Source organism: Pseudorasbora parva, chromosome 1, assembly GCF_024679245.1.
Source record: "Pseudorasbora parva isolate DD20220531a chromosome 1, ASM2467924v1, whole genome shotgun sequence".
Taxonomy (NCBI): domain Eukaryota; kingdom Metazoa; phylum Chordata; class Actinopteri; order Cypriniformes; family Gobionidae; genus Pseudorasbora; species Pseudorasbora parva.
This window is the reverse complement of record NC_090172.1, coordinates 14961718-14985153: the sequence shown is the minus strand read 5'-3', so window position 1 is coordinate 14985153 and position 23436 is coordinate 14961718. Positions and strand designations below refer to the sequence as shown.

General features: G+C 38.9%; 1 protein-coding gene across 1 annotated transcript in view; it reads right to left on the bottom strand.

The window, feature by feature from the left end:
* arhgef40 (Rho guanine nucleotide exchange factor (GEF) 40) overlaps window positions 1-23436 on the bottom strand; it is an 84424-nt gene that overhangs the window by 38749 nt on the left and 22239 nt on the right. Inside the window, exons 2-14 of the mRNA XM_067429011.1 lie at window positions 19244-19333; window positions 18594-18701; window positions 11173-11458; window positions 8903-10160; window positions 8541-8767; window positions 7102-7251; window positions 6916-7030; window positions 6588-6681; window positions 6402-6488; window positions 3708-3824; window positions 1492-1590; window positions 1182-1333; window positions 913-1051 (exon numbers count right to left, since the gene is read on the bottom strand). Of these exons, the coding sequence (XP_067285112.1) occupies window positions 913-1051; window positions 1182-1333; window positions 1492-1590; window positions 3708-3824; window positions 6402-6488; window positions 6588-6681; window positions 6916-7030; window positions 7102-7251; window positions 8541-8767; window positions 8903-10160; window positions 11173-11458; window positions 18594-18701; window positions 19244-19333 (2922 nt within the window). The remainder of the gene's footprint in view (window positions 1-912; window positions 1052-1181; window positions 1334-1491; window positions 1591-3707; window positions 3825-6401; window positions 6489-6587; window positions 6682-6915; window positions 7031-7101; window positions 7252-8540; window positions 8768-8902; window positions 10161-11172; window positions 11459-18593; window positions 18702-19243; window positions 19334-23436) is intronic.

Below are 23436 nucleotides of genomic sequence, written 5' to 3'. Positions count from 1 at the left end.
TGTTTTCCCCTATTAAATCTAGTCATGCAGCAGCTCTTCTGTCACCCAGCCCTGGCTGAGGGGGCGTGTTCCGGCGGGAAAGTGACGTCGGTGCATACCCTCTATACTTTTGGCAATATAATGTATATCCTACCATATACTCTGTTTGATCATTCTCAAATGTAACTCCATTTTGTCTCTTATGTGCTGTAAGATTAAGGGGTTCATCCTGTTGACGGGGGATTTTCTATCAGAATTGATTATGTGATGAACCATCTCTACAAACATGAGATAATGCAAGTTATCTCTGCAATATTCTCTTAGAGATCTTAAAGGTTTTTAAATCACAATTGCTAATTAAGTTATTTCAAGTGCCTCACAAGGACCATGGTGGTAATAAGACCTGGATCATTAAATGTTTGCAAGACAAGTACAAAGAAGTTCAATAGGTTCTTTCCCTAGTCCCTTCCTGTTACGTAGGCGCGTCATATAAAATGTTTAGTTTTAGAACACTTTGTGCTTTTTCTTCTGCTTTTCCTTCCTCTCCTGGCATTCTGCAAATATCTTACTTCTTTTTGGCCTTTTTTAATCTATACTCTGATCTTCACAAACTGCATCTGTTAGATACAATACTTTGGATATTAATGCTTAGATTAGTTTTTATCTTGCTATTACAATTTTGATATTTACTTGACTCATTTATTTGTCTTTTTTCATTTACAATTTATTTTTGTTATTGCACATTTAAATTTGATCTCTGACATCATTGCTCGTCTGCCTGGAAGTCCTTAAAGGTCTTCTGGATTACTTGAGAAACTTAAGTAAATGTAATATATGTCTGTCTTTCTGTCTGATGGTCTAAAATAATTCCTAACTACAACCTGATTAATATTCAGTTGACAAATCTTCTCTTTATCCTCACACACACAGTACCTTGTCCAGTTTATCCACAAGTGTAGCCAATCTCCCAAGAGCTTCAAGGTCACGACCCCTCTGATTGGACACACGCACCAGCCGGTGAAGCGCATCATCCACACTGTCATATAGGTTAGAGGTCACTGCTAATGCAGCCCTAAAAGCAAAAAGCAAAATTACGTTAGCAACATTCCAGATTTTAAACAACAGACTACATTTAAGTGAAACTATGTAAACTGTGAACTAATTTTAGGGTATTAAATATTATCTCTCTATTCTGTTCATACTTGCAGTCTGGTGATTTCTGTGCCAACCCTGATGTTCCATTAGCCAGGCCTGCCAGCCATGCCCCGCCCCTCTGCTGCAGCTCTGTCAACCGCTGGTCAGTGAGAATGCTTGTCATTAACTGTCTGTGTTTGTCAGCACTGCTGGGAACATTCTACAGGGAAAAAGAATGAGTTATTACAAATAGTCTAGTAACTAATCAGTCAGCATCTGAATAGTTGGTGCATAACAAATATATTTATATTATACAAACAATTAAGTATTGACATTTTAAGAAGACAGCAAATCATATTTTCATCAAACGCTGTTAACCTTAATACAGTCAGGTAGTGGTTCTTTGTCCATAGACTGCAATGCATCTCCCAGCAGGGTGAGGGCGCACTCACAGCGTTCAGTTAGCTGCTCCAAACTCTGTGCAGAGCATTAGGAAGAGCATGTTAATCTACTGCAGATGTTACATCAGGCTTGTGGTAATTGTAACAAGGTTTAGATTTAAGTTTATTGGTGCTTTTTATGAGTATAACTTAAATCTATTTCTAAACATAAAATATGTTTTGTTGTGGTTAAGATTCTAAATATATATAACCAAAGTGCTAAGTTTACACATGCACGCACACACAGTAAATGTACATTAATATATATAATAGGGTTGAAGCTCTGGCCCTCAAGAAACTGAGTTTTGCAACCCTGATATACAGTATTTGGGAATAAATAAACTATTAATTTCTGTGAAGCACTCTGATAGTGAATCTTTCTATAGGATTATGGATAGTGCTGAAGTTTTTTGTTTTAAATTAAGTATAATATCACATCCATTATATAAACTATGACTTCAGAGGTGGTGGTCTTGAAAGGTTTATAAGGTGTTCTATGCGATTTCCATGTGTAGCAGTCCGTTCTAGTATTTACAAGATACCAGGTTGATACAGTGAGCACTTTTGACAAGAACTAACACTGGATTTGTCAAAGTTTGTCAGGTAAGTGGCACAAAATCCATGAAATACATTCAGAGTTTTGTTTAAAGATTCTATTCTTCTCGATCACATCTTTCAAACTTTAGTTAGTGTGTAATGTTCCTGTTAGAGCATAAATAATACCTGTAAAATTATAAAGCTCAAAGTTCAATGCCAAGGGAGATATTTTATTTAACAGAAGTTCCCTTTCAAAGTCTACAGCGAACGGTCGGTTTGGACTACAGCAGGAAGTGCAGGGATGAAATGACGTCACTAGAACAGTTTGTTGACTAACGCTCTTCCCACAAGAATAAGCAAAAAAGGGGCCGTGTTCTTGTTGCTCTCCCACGTGAAGAAGAGTGCACATTGAGCATGTGCATCTCCCTGTTATGGTAAGAGCAGGGTAAAAGGCATGACCTTTCCGGGCAACGTGCGCTAAGCTGCTGTCGAATCACAACACGGGAACCGCTGGCACAATCAGAACTCGTTACTGAAGGAGGGACTTTATAGAACAAGGAAATCATCAGGCCGTTTTTAGGACAGAGAAAACAGCGATATACAGATAAGTAAATTGTGTGAAAAATACTGGGGTTTTTTACACGCGAAACATGAACTTATGTTATATTGCACACTGTAAACACAATCAAAGCCTCAAAAACACATGAAAAACAGGACCTTTAAAGGTCCACTGAAATCAAAATTTAAGTTTTTTAACTTTTAGTATGACTGTGTTAGCCTTAAAGTTATGAATAAGCTGGGATGTTCCAAAACTATGACCAAATTTGCATTTAGGAGACATAAGCATTCACAATTTACAGTCTCCCAATTCCGTTCAAATGAATCTCAGATTTTGGTGACATCATCGCAGACTTCACATTCTCGTCAAATCTTCTGTCCAATCAGAATGCGCTCTATAATCTAAAGCCCGCCCCCTACACTGCCAAAGCTAAGGCTGAAATCGGTCAGTTGTTTACACACATTTACTAATTTCTACATGGTGAAAGGCACACAGCACACTATATATGTGATAGGAAACGATTCAGTGTAAATATGCTTTCATTTGAGGCGAATAAAGTCTGTTTTCACGTTAGTTTCACGCACCGCAGCATTGCACACACCCCAACGACTCTGGTCTAAATTTAGACTACAGACACAAGAGCGCAGCGCGGATCATATGCGCGAGTCGGCGCAGACAACAAACATATTGACCCATTTGAATTCTGCACAGAATGCTGCATTTCAAAGCGATATGGAGGAGATTATGATGGTAAACAGTGTTAGAGGAAACTGGCTTTACCAAACAGAGAAGGGTCCGCTCTTGCATTCTAGTCAAAAACTGTATATTAACGAAGCGCTATTGGCTGTTTCAAAAAAGGGGAGGAGCTGCTAAAAGCTGAAGCCGTTTCAGGGGAAATTACGTCAACACATTGAATAATGTGGCGCGTTTCAAGGCACTTCAGTGGGTCTTTAAGACTTTTAGTAGCAAGTTAACTAGACATCGACAAACTGGATAGTCAGAATAAGCTATAATGTGAACCATGCCAAATATCGATGACTTGCCAAGTAATTTCTTACCAGTCTGAAAGTGAGCCAGTCATCATGTGAGTGGTTAAAGTCTCCACCCATTTCTCTGGGCAACTGCTGCTTGTCCACAAACTGCTGAAGGATGCCCGTACCTCGTACTGTATGCACCTGAGAGAGTGAAATAACTAATAAGTTTTATTATCTACTCAAATGCTTGAGCGCCAGACTAAAACATTTTTTTTTTCCCACAGGAACTGAACGAACTCCCTGGGGATGTGGACCCGAAAGAAAAAAGTACTGCCAACTGTTGTAACTATGAAATCTTTGCTGATGGATTTCACATTTGGGATGTAGCCAGAGAGAAGAGCTTTTTGGCAAATAGATTTTATTGCCAGATATACACTCCTGAACAAAATCTTAAGACCAGGAGATGCACATTTTGTACATTTTTTCTAAGCTTTCTAATTTTTGCTAAGACACATTTCTTGAAAGCTGCTCTCATTTTCTCTAAACGGTGAAAACACAAAACACAATTCTCTAAACACAAAACCCAATTTTCAAGCTACATTCACAAAACCCTAGAATCCAAACTTTCACCTCAAACATGTTTATTGTTCACTGCAGGCTAAAAGCATTTTGCAAAACAAAAAACCTGTCCATTTAGCACTTGTACAAAAAGACAAAACAGAAATCTTATGCTTTTACCACTTGTGTACAGTACCCTTCCTCTCAGATTTCTATCCATTGTAGGGCCTCACAAACCAGTGCTTTCTGAACTGGCTTAATATATACAGGTACAGGTCCTTCTCAAACAATTTGCATATGTGATAAAAGTTAATTATTTTCCATAATGTAATGATAAAAATTAAACTTTCATATATTTTAGATTCATTGCACACCAACTGAAATATTTCAGGTCTTTTATTGTTTTAATACTGATGATTTTGGCATCGCTCATGAAAACCCAAAATTCTGAAAAAATGAGCATATTATGAAAAGGTTGTCTAAACGAGCTATTAACCTAATCATCTGAATCAACTAATTAACTCTAAACACCTGCAAAAGATTCATGAGGCTTTTCACTCCCAGCCTGGTTCATTACTCAAAACCGCAATCATGGGTAAGACTGCCGACCCGACCCCGTCCAGAAGGCCATCATTGACACCCTCAAGCGAGAGGGTAAGACACAGAAAGAAATTTCTGAACGAATAGGCTGTTCCCAGAGTGCTGTATCAAGGCACCTCAGTGGGAAGTCTGTGGTTAGGAAAAAGTGTGGCAAAAAACGCTGCACAACGAGAAGAGGTGACCGGACCCTGAGGAAGATTGTGGAGAAGGACCGATTCCAGACCTTGGGGGACCTGCGGAAGCAGTGGACTGAGTCTGGAGTAGAAACATCCAGAGCCACCGTGCACAGGCGTGTGCAGGAAATGGGCTTCAGGTGCCGCATTCCCCAGGTCAAGCCACTTTTGGGCTACAGAGAAGCAGCACTGGACTGTTGCTCAGTGGTCCAAAGTCCTTTTTGCGGATGAAAGTACTATGAAATGAAATCAAGGTGCCAGAGTCTGGAGGAAGACTGGGGAGAAGGAAATGCCAAAATGCCTGAAGTTCAGTGTCAAGTACCCACAGTCAGTGATGGTCTGGGGTGCCATGTCAGCTGCTGGCGTTGGTCCACTGTGTTTTATCAAGGGCAAGGTCAATGCAGCTAGCTATCAGAAGATTCTGGAGCACTTCATGCTTCCATCTGCTGAAAAGCTTTATGGAGATGAAGATTTCGTTTTTTAAGCACGACCTGGCACCTGCTCACAGTGCCAAAACCACTGGTAAATGGTTTACTGACCATGGTATTACTGTGCTCAATTGGCCTGCCAACTCTCCTAACCTGAACCCCATTGAGAATCTGTGGGATATTGTGAAGAGAAAGTCGAGAGATGCAAGACCCAACACTCTGGATGAGCTTAAGGCCGCTATCGAAGCATCCTGGGCCTCCATAACACCTCAGCATTGCCACAGGCTGATCGCCTCCATGCCACGCCGCACTGAAGCAGTCATTTCTGCAAAAGGATTCCCGACCAAGTATTAAGTGGATAACTGAACATAATTATTTGAAGGCTGACTTTTTTTGTATTACAAACACTTTTCTTTTATTGGTCGGATGAAATATGCTATTTTTTTAAGATTTTGGGTTTTCATGAGCTGTATGCCAAAATCATCAGTATTAAAACAATAAAAGACCTGAAATATCTCAGTTGGTGTGCAATGAATCTAAAATATATGAAAGTTTAATTTGTATCATTACATTATGAAAAATAATGAACTTTTATCACATATGCTAATTTTTTGAGAAGGACCTGTATGTTCCCTCACATCATTAGCCAGAAGTGTGATCAATTTTGAGTTGTTGTGTTCAAGTTGTGATCTGTGCTTTAATTGTGTTTGACTTGTCACCTGTGCTCACCATTATGCAGCACTGGTGCATCACAATGAAAATGTGATGGCAAGTTGTGTCTAAACAGGTGAAAAGTGCGAAAAACTGTAATATCAAGTTCACATCACGATTGACACATCTTTTTTATAACTAGCTCTTCTTCATTTTCTCCCTTGTAGGTTTTAGGTACCAGTAGCTGCTTTTCAATCTCTCTTTGTCACATTGTTTGAGCACAAAAAGTGATTGAAAGATCATACCGTACCATTCCATAATTTTTGTTAGCCCAAATTGGTTGATAAATATTAACTACAAACATGCACCTCTATTCCATCCAGACATGGTTGGGTCGATTCTTCTTGTTCCTCTGTTAGAATAAGAATTGAGTCAAGCCCTGTTGCCACCTGTCCCTGTTAAACACAAGCCGACACAAACACGCAGACAAAACAGATTTAGAATCAATACAAAGCACCAACTGGATCATAAAGACAGTCAATGCACTGACTTACCTTGAAAAGCTTCAGTGCAGAGAGACAGAGTTCAGACGGGGGAGACTTTCTGCTGTCCACTATCACTGTAAGACCCTTCTCTTTGGCCATAGGTCTGTTATTTCAAAATAAGCACAGCATAGTACGCACATTAGCCAAGCACTGTAAAAGGTCATGAGATAGTGCCCTCCAGTCTAAAATTTCAGCGAAACACCGGGGATTTACCAAAACCCTGGACAACTAACTTTACTCAACATGAATGTTTTCTTTCAAAGAAACCAATGCATGTGATATGTGTAGGTGTTATGACAGTTGTGATGGTCTCTGCCACATGGGTTAAACAACAGACCTGGTGATGTTGTAATAGCAGGACAACACTTTGAGCATTTCATCTGTGTTCCAGCCGTCCTCTGGGAGGTGACTTTCTGTGAAAACCAATGCTCTTCCCAGTCGATCCATAGTACCTACATGAGAAATCACTTAATGTTAAGGGAAAACCATATATTTTGTAACCAAAAAAAGCAAGAACATTTACCTGTTAATTTTAGCTTTCCCGACTGCAGAAGATTGAAATCTAAGTCTTTAAAATGAGGAGGGGGTGATTTGGACTCCAAGTGAGCGGCAGATTCAGATAATCCCATCTCTTTTTGGCAATGGTCAGGAAAGGACATGCCAGACTGGATTTCTGCAATACATGTTAAATTGGCACAGACTGAGTATGGTGTAAGCAAGTGGTTCCCAAACATTTTCTGCCACACCCCCTTTTTGTAGAGAAAAATATTTTCAAACCCTACACCCCCACCCTCCCTGTTCATTATGTAAGATATTTGTTTTTGAATGTCTCTTAAATACAAAATAAAAATAAAATAAAAAAAATACAGTAAACAGTAATATAGTAAAAATATCATTTTTTTGCCATAAACAGGCTTTATTTTTTGGCAGCGGCTATTTGCACTTAGTGTAAATAGAATCTAGTTGCTATTTACACTAAGTGCAAATAGCGAAGGATGCTACTTACACCAAGTGTAAATAGCAACTAGATTTTATTAACACTCAACATATCAACATAGCTCGTTTATAGCAAATACAGATGAATAGTGTCCATTCTGTCACATTTTCCATTGTTCTCCTCCTACACCTGTCATTCTCGATTGATTTACGACGTGCAGCATATATCTGCTGCAGATTTGACCGTTTTCCCCTCTGTCCCAAACACACATGCATACAACACGCTGTATATATGAAGTTTACATGATAAAAGTAACCTTAAACTTAAGATATGCCTCTAGGTTTAATTATTTAAACGGCCCATTGAAGTTTGGGCAAAAACTTTTTGGCAGTGATGTGTTTTCATGCATTTCATAAAAACCATTCACAGCGCAGGGTGTCATGTGGTGATACTGAAACACACGGAACACTTCACTAAATGATTTTATGGTGAAATGTGTTGTTCGTCATGTTAATCAGGTGAACTTGATCAAGAACTATGCACTTTGACTTTAATTCAGCCTAAGAGGAACGGCAAAAATAGACTCGGCGCCAAAACGATCACCATTGTTGATCAGTTCACTGATGCTTCTGCTCTGCGACATGCTGCCACGCCGCCACTGTGTGAGGTGTGAATGCTCTAATCAATTCACATGGGTGCCGAAAAAAACACACTGCTAACGCGTGCAGTGTGAAACCAGCCTGAGGCTGTCTACTGAAAGCGATAAAGCAAACATTTGTTCTGAACACTATCCCATAGTCGTATAGTGCCCTCTTTTAATAAATTTAACAATTGTTCTATGCAAATCCATTTGTTCTGAACACTATCCCATAGCCTTACTGTGCCCACTTTTAATAACTTTGCACCCCTCCTAGGGGTCCCCAACCATACCAACCCCCCTTAGGTGGGAACCACTGGAGTAAGCACTGATTTCCTTACTCAATGTGAGGCCACCGATGAGCATTATTGTGCTGATTAGAACATACCTCCATCTTTGGCCTTTGACTTTGCATCTGTTTTTGCATCCAATACTTTTACAAAAACTTTACAATCTTTGGATAGCTGAGGAGCCTCCTCTGATTGGCTAGAATGGCTGATTTGGTGAGTGGTCTTGCTCTGGTTCTTTGAGGTGACTTGGTCACCCTTGCCTTTATGTTGGACACGGCCATTAGATTTGGCCTTCCCTTTGCCTCCTTTGGCTTTCCTTTTCCTCCTTTAGAAATGCAAATATATATTTGTTGCATTGATTCAAAAGATTCTGTATGGTTATAGTTGTATGGTATCACTTTTACAGACAGATCTGAGCATATAAAGATCGTGCAAACAAAAATATTTTAAGTGCATATACCTGGGTGCTCTGAATCCACCAGTTTTTACTTCTTTTCCTCTTGGACAAACAAAGTTTTCTGACTTTCCAGCACGCTTTTCTCCCAAGGTACTCTTAGTACCTGATGGTGGCAGAATTTTCTCATCACTGGTATTGTCTGAATGATTGGTTCTGCTTTGTGCACAACCTGATAAATCAGATGCATTGTTCAGAGAAGAATCTTGGAGGGATGTTGTACTTGTCCTAGATTGTCCAGCCAATTGCTTGTTTATGCCTTCTGTTTCCCCATAAACAGCCAACGGGATAGTGCCATTATCTGCAGCATCGGAGGGATTTGTTAATGTTGCAACCTTATGTCTACTGTTTAAAGTACTTCCCAATATTTTGTCATCACAGCCACAATGTGATCTTTGACTGTGGTTCTGTTGTCCTTCTTCAAGACTCTCTGCATTGTTCTTTGCCACATCATTAGAATCTATGGAACATCGTCCACTTGAACCCTTTCTTCTCTGACACTCTACCCAGGGCAATGTACCTCCAGTCACATCTCTCTCTTTTCCTACCCCTGGCCTCCTCTCTTTGGCGGGATTGTCCATAAAAGGTGATCTGCATTCAAGACCTACTGGTTCTTTAGCACCTTCATCAGAGTCCTGGAAAGAAGGGGAATATGACCTCCTTTGGCGACCTAAATCAATAACACGAGGCAAGGGCCGTGAGGTAGCCAAGTCACTGCAGGAAACTACACGGTCCTTTCCATTGTTGCTATCCCTTCGTACCAAACTTCCAGCCCAAGCACCAGGTTCAGTCCTTCCATAACCCCTCCCCTTCCCCTTTCGTAGTCGTATTGCTTTACCCCTCCTACACAGGGGTAATGTTTTGGTCTTACATATCCCATGCATCTCCAGATAGCGCTGTTTAGGATCAGCACCACCATCTGGTCCTCCTCTGGGCTCTAGCAGTTCAACATAATCTCCAGCACCATCACCTACAAGGCTGTCATCACAGCTTCTGCGCAGACATTCTAATGCAGCCTCAATCTCTGCCTCATTTCCATCTGGAGGCAAGTCATCCTCTTCATCCCAAGACCAGGAATCATGCTCTCCTGAAGTGCCACACCAACCAAGACCCAAACCCCCTGATGACAAGTCAGTTGGGTCAGGATTGTCTTGGAGAGGATCAGATGGATTGTGAAGGAGTTTAGGATAGACCACCTCTTCCCATGGAATACGGACCACTCCGTCACATGTACTCACCAGACAGGTGTCCAAACATCCTCCACCTACATGGACAGAAAGTTTGAGAAGTTCTGAGGAAGAGGTGCTCTCTATGTATCGTTCTAAAAAGGCAAACAAAAGCTTAAGACATTTTTTAGACATCATGACACACAACATGTTTTGGAACTAATGTACAAACGGTTTTGATTTCAGCAAATCAGTTTGAGCGAACGCAGACAACGCGATTAATATTCATGAACCCAGCAGCTCATCAATCCTTAGTGCATTGTATAATGTTATTAGTAGTATAATTAGTAGGAGTATTATTATCTTTTTAATTATTACTATTATCCATTACATTATAATTTTGTACAGAAACCATGAATGACCAACAATGTCTTAAGCACGACCTCCAATCCTAAATTCAGTAAAAATATCAAATATGCATTTGAGTGTGTGTGTGTGTGTGTGTGTGTGTGTGTGTGTGTGTGTGTGTGTGTGTGTGTGTGTGTGTGTGTGTGTGTGTGTGTGTGTGTGTGTGTGTGTGTGTGTGTGTATTAGGGCTGCAAATGATTCATCTAATAAAATATACATGTAGATCTCGATATAGATGTATATTTGAATGTATATATTTAAGAAATATTTGCATGTATACTGTGTGTATATATTCTTGTAATTTATATTATATAAATATTTGATAAATAAATATAAAAAAAGTTGTTAAATATATACATGTATGTGTGCATATTTATATACACATAATAATTACCGGTGTACACAGTACAGTGTTTTATGTATTATATATATATATATATATATATATATATATATATATATATATATATATATATATATATATATATATATATATATATATATATATATATATATACACACACACTTTTATTTTTTGATGCGGTTAATTAATTTCGATTTGACAGCACTAATATAAATAAAATAGTATATCCGTCTGGCAAGTAAACAAAAAAATATACAAGCCAATGGCGATTCTTTGCCAAGATGTGCTTAGAGGGTTGATCTACCCTAATTCTCCTTATTCTTCCATTTTTGTCTTACCTTCTCTCTTGCAGCCACGCTCCTTGTTGATGCAATGTAGCCACTCAGAAGTAAACACCAGTGGGTGCTGTGCCTCTGGCACTAAGACCTCCTGTACATTCCGCCCACCAGGTGCAAGGCACTTAAGAGCAAGGCGAGGACAACGTGTCGAGAAGGGGACCACCTGTAGGTAGAAGTCAGTACTACGCAGGAGTCTCCAGTCCAAAGTAGAGAGCTGTACTACTACCTTCTCTTCCAAACATAGTGGCCAACCAGAGTGCAAGAAGAGACAGCCTAGATACTGAGACTGAGAGAGGATGAGAGAAAGCATTTCTAATGTTATAGCAGACTAGCACAGTTGCATTAAAGTGATAGTTCACCCAAAAATGAAAATGCGATGTTTATCTGCTTACCGCCGGGGCATCCAAGATGTAGGTTTGTTTGTTTCTTCAGTAGAACACAAATAAAGATTTTTAACTCCAACTGTTGCCATATAATGCATGTCAATGGGGTGTTTTCTATGAGAGTCACTACACTGTAAAAAAATAAAATAATGGCTCCAATTGAACATTTTCTAGTGACTGATCACATATAAATTTTTCAGTTTGCCGAATTGAAATTATATATATATGTATATATATATATATATATATATATATATATATATATATATATATATATATTTTTTTTTTTTTTTTTTTTTTTTACCTCATATCAGACGAATCTCATCTAGGATTCCCAATGCCATTACTTCCGTCAAGTAAGGTAGAAACCCGGCGCGATAATAGATATATATTTACATAGATGCATCATTTGACCGATCTGCACCATCCGCATAGGCACTAATGAGGAATCCTCATTAGTTCCTACGCGGATGGTGCGGATTTGCCAAATGATGCAACTATGTAAATATATATATATTAGTGGTGGGCCATTATCAGCGTTAACTTACTGCGTTTACGTGAGACTCATCGGGCGATAAAAAAATAACGCCGTTAATCTATTCTCAAAGTTGGGTTGGGAGCTGGATCTATACCAGCGTTTCCCAACCGGGATGCCGTCTGATGAGAGCAAGGGTGCCGTGCAAAAGGTGCACTTGCTCCGCGGTTAATCTCACATCTGATGATACATATTTAATATGGGTTGTAACTTGAAAATAATGCTTTATGTATGTTTCTGTCGATGGATATACGTGCTGGCTTCTCAGTGATACACTACAACAACAGCGATAATAAAAGAAAAACGTGGGCAAAACGCCCTCTCTTTGTAAACTGTTTAATGCATGCGAGTGCTGCCATATGTCCGAATATGACCAGTCATTTTCACCGTCATCACCCGAGTATATTCGCCAAAAGACGGAAATGAGAACTCACGCATGCTGTGAGAAGATCTGTCTGCGCAAACGTCTCACAGCGCGCAAATATTGAGATATCTTTCAAGTCTTGCGCTTAAACGGACAAACTTACACAGAAAGTATGTCAACATGTCCATCTTAATGAGTATCCAAGCATAGTCTGTATATGCATTAAGTGAACTGTATACAGTCGAGAAAGACGACGCATACCCCTGCATTAGGTCTGAAAGGGGCAGTAGCATTTACTGCTTTCTGTCAAACAAAAGATCACTCACTGCTCTTGATTGAATAGCTTGTGTAAGTTTAATAAGGATTCATCTTAAAACAGCTAATCAATTAAACAGTGAAATATGATTATTTGATTATTTTATTCAATTTCTTGAATCAATCCACCTGAAAAACCTGAAAAGCATTGTTTATTTTTATTAGTATCTTGTCTCAATAGTATTTATTTGTGTGCTGCTTGTACGTAAGTTATTTTTTCTTATTTTCTTTATTTTTATTTGACAGTTGTCCTTTTTTCCCTGAACACAGTAGATACAGAACCGTACCGAAACCGTGAACCTAAAACCTTGATACAAACCGAACCATGAGCAATCTGTACCGTTACACGCCTAACGTAACATATGTGAGAGGGTAGCACACACATTCTGAAAGACTTCGGCAGAATTCAGATGAGCCATTTTAATCTAGATTAATCTAGATTAATTTCCAAATTAATCTAGATTAATCTAAATAAATAAAAAATCGCTATGCCCACCTCTAAAATATATATATTAGGGATGTCACAATACTCAATATAATATTGAACCGTTCGGAACAGCATTCACGGTTCAATACGTGCTGGTGAATTGCATCTTTTTTCCCGGTTTTGCATTTAATTAATTATTTCCATTTCCCTCCGTTTGAAATATTCCTCTCAGTTTATTTCGGCTCTTTTTGAGTGTGCCTGTGAGTCTACATGCTAATTTGAGCAAATATTAAATCATATGCACTAAATTAAGGGGTGTTTACCCACGTTTTAAAGCCTTGCTGGTTAAACATTTCATTTGCACACAAATTAAATGTTTAACCGGCAAGGCACGGACTGTTCAATGCACTGTTTTGCATTGAGCACGCGCACTAAACGTCTGTCAAAAACAAATGATTACTGGACAGTCTTACTGCGCTAATACTGTCAAATACTCACAAGGTTAACATATAAACACAGTCAGTTATATATAAAGTGAAAGTAAAATCGCGTGTGTCTAAATATGAGATGTGAGCAGGTCTTCAATTGACAGCTGCAGCTAGTGAACCACCTATCCTTAAAGGGACAGTTAACCTCTAAAATGATGTTAATAAAAAAGGCCGCTTTTAATAAATGTTGTATATTGAAGACTTTGTAGTTTTAATTTAAGCCTACATTTATTCATTCAATTTCATACTTAAATACTACTGTACATCTCTGAGCTGCCACTGTAAATCTTTATATATATTTATTTTATATTATACAATACACTGGGAATGTGTACAAGGGTTTTTAGGTAAAGTTTTAAGTTTAAGTAGGGTTTTCAAGTCTTTTAAGTAAAATAAAGAAAGAGTATTGCAATAAAAACATTTTCTCCTTAACTTTTTCTGTTCCTGTCGCCTAAGAATAGAATAGCAAAAAAAAAAAAAAAAAAAACGAAAAACCGTGGTTAAAAACCGAGGTATGTATTGAACCGTGGACTAACTGTATTGTTGTATTTATATAATGATCGTGCCAGGCTTTGACCTTCTCCAGCGGAAGTAATGGCATTGGGAATACTAGATGAGATTTGTCTGATATGAGATTAAAAAAAAATAACACAAATACTGATCGGTTTCTAACAGAAACCGATCGTTTAGTGTATTAAGACATCAATGTGTCACCATGAGCCACAGGGTTTAATATGGTTTCGTATATCTGTGTGTTTTTTACTCTCTGTTTTTTGTGACTCTCATCATGTAATCAGTCACCGATCCCAATTTGTGCTGTGTCATGATGTAGAATGTGACGGCAGGCAGGAAGCTACAAATGCACGCAGGTCGACAGAACAGACAGCCTCTTTTGCGATTAAGCAGGCGCTCCCCCGTGATACAGCAGGGCGGCGAGACACAGTTCTCATTCCCTTTCTCAGGGAACAAGGGTTATATACATAACCCAAGACGCTCCCTTTCGAGGGAACTCAAAGTGCCTCAATGACACTTTGGGGACCGAATACCCACTTTGCCACACCAAACTCACGACCATCCTAGTGTGAAGCTAAAACCAGGCACAGCTAGGACGTGAGCACCCTGGCACCAGGCGTTGCAGGGAGATCAAGACTATAGTACATAATAAAGGTGTGCGGAGTAGCCCAACCTGCTGCCTCTCAAATCTCTTGAAGCGAGGCTCCAGAAAGGAGGGCCACCGAGGAGGCCATCCTCCACTCTGCAGACGATCTCCAAATAAACCCTAAATGCCCTGAGCGGGCAGAGAAGGTGAAGTCTAGCTTCCTCTGGGGGGCTGGGCCTTATCTAAGGGAGCAATTCGACAGGGCCGCAATAACTACGGGCGGCCACTGCGAATCCCTTTAGATGGATATATAGACAGGTTAACACAGTTTGGATGATAGGCTGATAATATCTAACTCCTCAAAGTCAGATAATATTCCATTTAATTCATTTTAAAGAATTAAATGCCACAATAATCACCCATCAAGTGAACATGGTCTGAATGATTGGCTGAATAAAAAAATATATAACTTCTCAAAGTCAGATAATATTTCATTTTAATTCCTCAGAATTAAATGCAGCCATAATCACCAGACGATACTGTTTTAATACTCAAATATGGAGTCATCATCTACACGCTGCCTTGGCAACGCGAGAGTCGATCTGTTTACAATGGCTTTCATTCCTCGAGAAGGAAGTCCACAGGCACGAGGCCAAAACATCCGAAAAAAGCGCACCTATTTTTTTCTTCTGCTGTACGCGTCAAGATATTTCTCAATGAACACAGCCAGCACCCTCAGGAGCTGATTGCATGCCTCGCACCAAACAGTATCGAATGTACAACGATTGTGCTTGTTCACTCTTATTGCAGACCCGTAATCTACCTGCTGCCTCTGCGACGCGAGATCAAGCCTTGCATTATGAAGTGGCATGCTCTCGTTTACTTCACTACATTGATACTGAGCGCCTCTATTTCCTCAAGCATCTGGTTCTCCACCCCGGGCGAAGAAGCCACAGCGTGGGTTTCCGCACGAGGATGGAGAACATCGGCTTGCTACATACAGCCCTCTCGAGAACTGCCAGAGCGCCCTTATTTTTTGAATGAAGTAGCGTGTTTGGGGGTTAACGTCGCCCGCCTCAATGCCGTGCATGTCTGATTCCTCAGAATCAAACGGCTTGAGCATCGGGTTCTCCACCCCCGGGGGAAGAAGCTGCAGCATGGGATTCCACCCAGGGAAAGAAGAACATCTGAACTGTCAGACAAGGACTGAGAAGGTGCCTCAGCAGTCCCAAAACCCACTGACCAGTCCATCTGCGAGCCCACCGATCTATACCGCCACACTACCTCAACAGACATGGGAGTCGTGACCGAACTGGGCTCGCGAGCCTGCCATCTTGACAAAGTACTTTTGGACAAACAACACAAAATAGATACAATTCATACACAGAGTGCCTCGCTAAAGAGCAAAAAGGCTGTCTGTCCTATAGACCTGCGTGTATTTGTAGCTTCCTGCCTGCCGTCACATACTATGTCATGACACAGCATTAATTAGGATCGATGTGTGATTTCAGTCATGCTTCAGACGCGCTACGCTAAGGGACTATCCCAAAAGAGTCATTGATGCAGTTCGAGTTCCCTCGAAAGGTAACCCCATTGACATGCATTATATGCAACACTTAAAAATCTTCATTTGTGTTCTACTGAAGAAACAAACACACCTACATCTTTGATGCCCTGAGGGTAAGGAGATAAACATAAAATTTTCATTTTTGGGTGAACTATCCCTTTAAGCCTGAAATTGATCTAGTTTGTTACACAACCCTAATTTTCTTTTTTCAATTTTTTTTTTTTTTTAAACCATTAAAAAAAAAAAAAAAGGTCTCAATAACAAAAAAGGTCTCAATATGGTACACACTGAAAAAAAAGTGTGTTAGATTTACATGATTTAATTGTGTACATTGGTCCCACATGAATCAATTGCATTAAAGTAACTTCAACATCATGTAATGAATATATTTTAAGTGACTCAATGAAGTAGTTTCAAAGTGAATTTTATATGACTCCCTGTCATGATTCAGGCATTCAATTTCATAAAAGTATTCCTCCACTTCAGTTGCTGAACTGGATTATAAGGATTATAATACTGCACTAGGTAGTTGACAAACTTTTAGCTAGTAATAACACACATTAGCAATTAAAATGCTAAGTATTAAAAGCTCCTTCAGAAAAGCCATTATGACATTAGCAGTTTATAGTCCACAGCCTAAGCAAATGCTCCACCCTTCTCCACAATGGTAATTTAAATAATTTAAATTGTTTTAATAATTCCAATACAATACAAAGGCTCCACCTTTCTCACCTTGCTCAAAATACATTTGAAAAAAACAACAAAATAAAAAAAACACTTTTTACACATAAAATAACATTTACTCGCTCTTAATTTAGGCATATGCAAAGCATGCTGGGAACTAACCCCCACCCACACACCCACCCAGTTTCAGTTAATGCAACACAAATCATTCATGTACCACAACATGCTTGAATTGAAAGTTTGACTTCAATTTGACTTATATTTAAGTGGATTGAACACAATCAAATTAAGTTTGGATGAAATGTATAGCAATGTAAGCTTTAGCTTATTTTAACTAAGCAATTTGACCAAGCAGTTAAAAAAAATTCAGATCAGGCTCAATGACAGTGATGACAGTGATACCATAGACAGAGCTACCACAAAAACAGAAGTTCAAAGACATAATTCTAAAGATAGCTGAATGCTTGTTTCATAAGGTCTATAAATTACACACGCATCTCCCGCATTAATCATATTGTATATCTCCTCTATTTGAAGATGTTTACTTACCTCACAACCAAAAATCTGAACACAGATTCAAATTTTTATCTTCAGCCTATAGAGCTGATTATCCCATGACATGAATCCCTCCTGATCCGTGATCACTCACAGGATCATAATTAAATTATGTTGAGGAATCCACACCCCTCCCCTCCTATATCATCCTCCATTTTCTATGAAACCCCTCCCTCTGCTTTATGCTATATGGTCTGTCATGTACAGTCATGTTAAAGTCATATCTTCAACCCATCTAAAGAATGATTGTGAAGTTGTATTCTTTCTTTCTTTAGTGAACAGCCCCCAATTTTCTCACTCTGATATTCCCATTCCCTTTCTCAATGTGCCCCAGTGTTCAGTCTGTTTATCCCTCCCACATTTCTCAACAGAACACTCCTCCAGCCTTTCTCAGGCCCTAGTCTCTCTTTCTCACACACACATATGGTAAGAATTACCATCATGACTCAGACTGAGGCCCTTGTCCCTGGCAGCTTCTCGTAGCGACAATGAAAACAGAGTCGGCTGAGAATGTATGTGTGTGTGTGTGTGTGTTATGTATTTATGTAAGTGTGAGAGCTTCATAATGAACATTTAGCTTATTTGTGTTTGCCTGCATATGCATAATTACCATGTGTGTGCAAGGAAAAAGTGATATTAGTAACCGTGGAATTGCAATTGGTCAGTAGACTTTTACATTTTTAAGTAATGTCTGAGTGTTTTGGGTGGTTGCTAGGTTTTTAATATATGTTGATAGGTGTTTGTGTGGGTTTTGTAGGAAATTGCTTACTGTCTCAGGCCCAAAAAAAGCACATCTGATATTCAGGTCTCTTGATATGGTTCAAGTCCCTCATTCAATTTAAGTCTATGGGATTTGTTTTAGTTTTTGTAATGTCCACCAGGCAAAAAAATCTTGGTTTGATCTCTTAAAAAATAGTAGAGCACCTTTCATTAACAAATTGAAGCTTAAAGCTTTGAACAAATCTCTCTAAGTATGATCAATAGTAATAGTGATGTTTACTTACACATGCATGCTGCTGTAATTTATGCAGAAGATGTTTGGCAGGAATGAAGAAATCCAGCAGATATCTCAAGCTGTCATGCTGATAGGTGGACTCAAGTACGGAGAACACCTACATGACACAAACAAACATACGATGTCATTTTAGAACATCTGGATGACTAGAAACTAAAAATAGTTACAGTAAAAAATGTCAAGACAGACTGAATGTTGGCTTGGTGAAGACTTATTTAGTTCATGCTGTTTTAATAATAAAGCAGCGAGAACAGATTCTGAGTTTGAAGGTAACAAGTATTGGGGAGTTTGAGGAGATTTTAGGTTTGTTTGAACTGGTAATTTTGTTGCTAGGAAGTTGCTAGAGTGTGAATGAACATCATTGGATGGATATCAATAAAGTAAACGTCTTTGTTTTGTTTTTTGTGTGTGTATGTGTGTGTGTATGGGGGGGGTGCTGGGGGTTAAACCATGAGAAAGGATAGTGCTGAGTTTGGTGGACAAAGCTTGGAAACTCTGGACTTACAGTCAGTAATTATAAATGAAAGTCTATGTGATATTGGGGAATTTGTTTGTCACCTTCAGAAAAACCAACAGCCCAATCTGTTATGAAAGTCATAGAATAAAGTGAAAATATAGATCAACCATTCATGGTTTTACCTGAGAGAGGAGAGGAGGAGCTGTGCTTTCAAAGGGAGGATAGAGAGAGGAAAGTGCCCCCTGCACACAGTCCTCTACCGCCTCTGAACCCTGAAACAGAGATTATATAAACAGAAGCTGATGAGGACATTCACATGTTAGTCATCAAAACCAACAGCTTGTTCTGCTCTTCCTCCTCAAAGACATAACTTCCTGTTTTGTGTTCCAGAGAGCATCTAAAAGTTCCTGTGGGCCAAATGGTCATCATGACCTTTTAAACATATGCACTAAATTCAGAAAATATTTCTTGTGTCCCAAATAATATAGGCTGGTCAACTCAACACTGTGTACTTACACTTTGTACTCTGCCATAAAGCAAAGTTTATAAAGATAGTGTCATCTCAACTGAAAGGCTTAAGGTCTTAACCTCTACTCGTACAACAAAATAGCATAGAATAGTGCAGGAGTATTTGAAATGGGAGCTATACAGTAGGCTAACTTCCTACTGATACATACGCCAGGGCTGTTCAGTGCAAAGCACATGCAGCACAAAAAAAAAAAAAAAAAACGACACAATGAATTTACCACAGTAGCACACAAGACAGTTTCGCTTGTGTGAAGTGAGACTTTGCTGTGTGCTTTTGTAATGTGTGAGGTTAATCTAGGACTGCACGATTAACCGGAATTAGTTCAGTTGGTCTCAGGTGCGGTACGCATAGTGTGATCACTAACCCAGTGCAGGAATCGACTCTCTGTGTCAACTGTGTTGCTGTTCCGAAATTGATCACTTGTTTACTGATTCTCTATCCATAGCCTATAAAGCACATGGGAGTTGAGTGCACTATATGCAAAATTACACAGAGTCAGAGAGCTGTCACAGAAACTTTGTCATATGAATTTATCCTATATGTAGCTTACTTTAGAAATAGATAACTAGTGAATTTAGTTTGTAATTATACAGTGGGGCAAAAAAGTATTTAGTCAGCCACCAATTGTGCAAGTTCTCCCACTTAAAAAGATGAGAGAGGCCTGTAATTTTCATCATAGGTGCACTACAACTAAGAAAGAAGAAATGAGAAAATAAATCCAGAAAAATCACTTTGTCTGATTTTTTAAATAATTGATTTGCAAATTATGGTGGAAAATAAGTATTTGGTAAATAACAAAAGTTAATCTCAATACTTTTTTATATACCCTTGTTGGCAATGACAGAGGTCAAACGTTATCTGTAAGTCACCAAAAGGTTTTTACACACTGTTGCTGGTAGTTTGGCCCATTCCTCCATGCAAATCTCCTCTAGAGCAGTGATGTTTTGGGGCTATCACTTGGCAACACAGATTTTCAAAAATTTCCTATGGGGTTGAGATCTGGAGACTGGCTAGGCCACTCCAGGACCTTGGAAAGCTTCTTAAGAAGCCACTCCTTCATTGCCCAGGCAGTGTTTTTGGGATCGTTGTCATGCTAATAGACCCAGCCACGTTTTATCTTCAATGCCCTTGCTGATGGAAGGAGGTTTTTACTCAAAATCTTATGATACATGGCCCAATTCATTCTTTCATTTACACAGATCAGTCGTCCTGGTCCCTTTGCAGAAAAACAGCCTCAAAGCATAATGTTTCCACCCCCATGCTTCATAGTAAGTATGGTGCAACTCATCATTATTTCTCCTCCAAACACGACAAGTTGAGTTTTTACCAAAAAGTTGTATTTTGGTTTCATCTGACCATATGACATTCTCCCAATCCTCTTCTGGATCATCCAAATGCTCTCTAGAAAACTTCAGATGGGCCCGGGCATGTACTGGCTTAAGCAGGGGGGTAGTAGTGTGTTACTAATGGTAGCCTTTGTTACTTAGGAGGAGCCTCTTAAAGCAGAAGTTACAGGTCTGTGAGAGCTAGAAATCTTGCTTTTTTGTAGGTGACCAAATAATTATTTTCCACCATAAATTGGCAAATAAATTCTTTAAATATCAGACAATATGATTTTCTGGATTTTGTTTTCTCATTCTGTCTCTCATAGTTGAAGATGAGAGTCTCTATGATGAAAATTACAGGCCTCTCTCATCTTTTTAAGTGGGAGAACTTGCACAATTGATGGCTGACTAAATACTTTTTTGCCACACTGTACATACCTCCATGTCAGCTCTATTAATAATTAAGTATTAATTATAGCATATATTAAAGGTACCCTAGAATGAAAAATTGAATTAACCTTGCTATATAACAAGAGTTCAGTACATGGACATCACATACTGTGAGTCTCAAACACCATTGCCTTCTCCTTCATATGTAAATCTTGTTTGTGAAAAACACCACGGAAAAACAGGCTATTTTCAACAAAACTCCAACTGTGATGCAATCGCTGAGATCCTTAATATGTATGACCCCAACATTTGCATATGTCCAAACATGTTCATTGTCAGGCAGAACTGATGGAGCCGAATCATCGAGACTGCAGGTAAACAAGCGTCATGCGAGGATAGCGAAAACGGCAGCCCTCATGGACACAAATGTCATGTTCCAGGCTGTGCAGGGGACGTGAAGACTTTTCATAGCCTTCCCACAGATAAACAATGTCAACAGTCATGGTTGATGTTTATTTACAATCGGATACCGCAACAAAGTAATTCAAAGTTGTTTGTTTGCTCGGCCCATTTCACCACGTTTTTCTAACCTGGGGCAATGTAGCAGGATTCGTTCAGCCTCTGATACTGAAGAAAAGGCCGATTTCAACCATATCCCTGCAAGCAGTAAGTAGTGATTTTATCCACTTATTGACTGTCAAACCCATTTCTGATTAAACTGAAAGTTTCTTAGTAAGACAACATTACGATAATATCCCCTGTGTTGCCTAGATCTAACGCAAAAGATGCTAAAGTAACAATTGGAAACTCCAAGTAGCTCACATAACATCAAATGACAAAGGTTAATATTATTTCCTGCCAGTGTTGTCATAAAATACAACAGTAGATACGTATGTCGATCCCTTTTGACGGATTGAAATCAAAATTAGCCTATATTTCATCATTAACATATAATTCAGAAACTAACTATGTTTACTACTACTGTTTAATTGCTTACAGATCGCTCATTCGATCTTTGTAGCTAACGTCCCCTTCTTTACCATCTAAGTTGAAACAATAGTCATTTGACTAGGCTTCTGGTCAATTTGTTAAATAAATATACATTTTTGAGAACTGAAGTATGATTATTTTGCAGCGGATGAGTAGTAAACATGGCATTTACTATTTTGAGTGGCTTCTACATTACTTTGTTTGGCTAAATAAATCGACTTTTAAATCAGTACTTTACTGTCAAACTGTAACGTACAGTAAACAACATATTTATGTGCTACCCAGTTCAGTTCATGATTCAAAGTTGAGAAGCTATCATTGTAAAATCATATGACGGATGGTAGATGTGTTTGCTGTCATTAAGCATCAGTGGAGTGAAACAGCCAATCAGAGCAGAACTCGGCATTAATATTCATGACCCTTCCAAATAAGGCAAAAAACATTACATCCTAGAGACAATTTCTAGGGTTGTAAATGGACCTGTAAAACTGTATCTGGACCATTTTTTACCTTAAATAAACCAGATACCCTCTATTTAGATATTAGAGAACAATTTAAAATATTGTTTCAAATCATTCTAGGGCACCTTTAATGCTATAAAAAGGCTATAGATTTGGTTTCCCATGGTTAAAGGTGCACTATGTAGTAGTTCTGCAGTAAGATATCCAAAAACCACTAGACCAGTGTTATATTTTTTTTTCAGTTGAGTACTTACAATATCCCAAATGTTTCCAACTATTTGTAAATTGTGAGAAAATTGCTATGCTCTGCTTCATACTACAGTAACATTATTAACCGCATTCATGAACGTGATTTCTGCCCGAGTCCTATTTTCCACCGGCTGTGAGGTGAAGACCACGTCCCAAGATACTGCGCTCACACTTGGTGTCTACACCTTTGTTTTTAATAGGCGACCGCTAGTGGACGGAAAGTTGCATAGTGCACCTTTAACCTTGTGTTCAAAATTATTAAATTAACCGTAAATCCTAAAAAAAAACTAAAAAAAAACACACATCAACAATAAACACACTACTAAGTGTACATTATTGTATGTATTGTATTCATTTCTAGTATCTTTAACTCTCCTGTCCTAAACCTGTTTTAAGACGATCCTGCGTATTCATCGCCATTGCCCAACCAT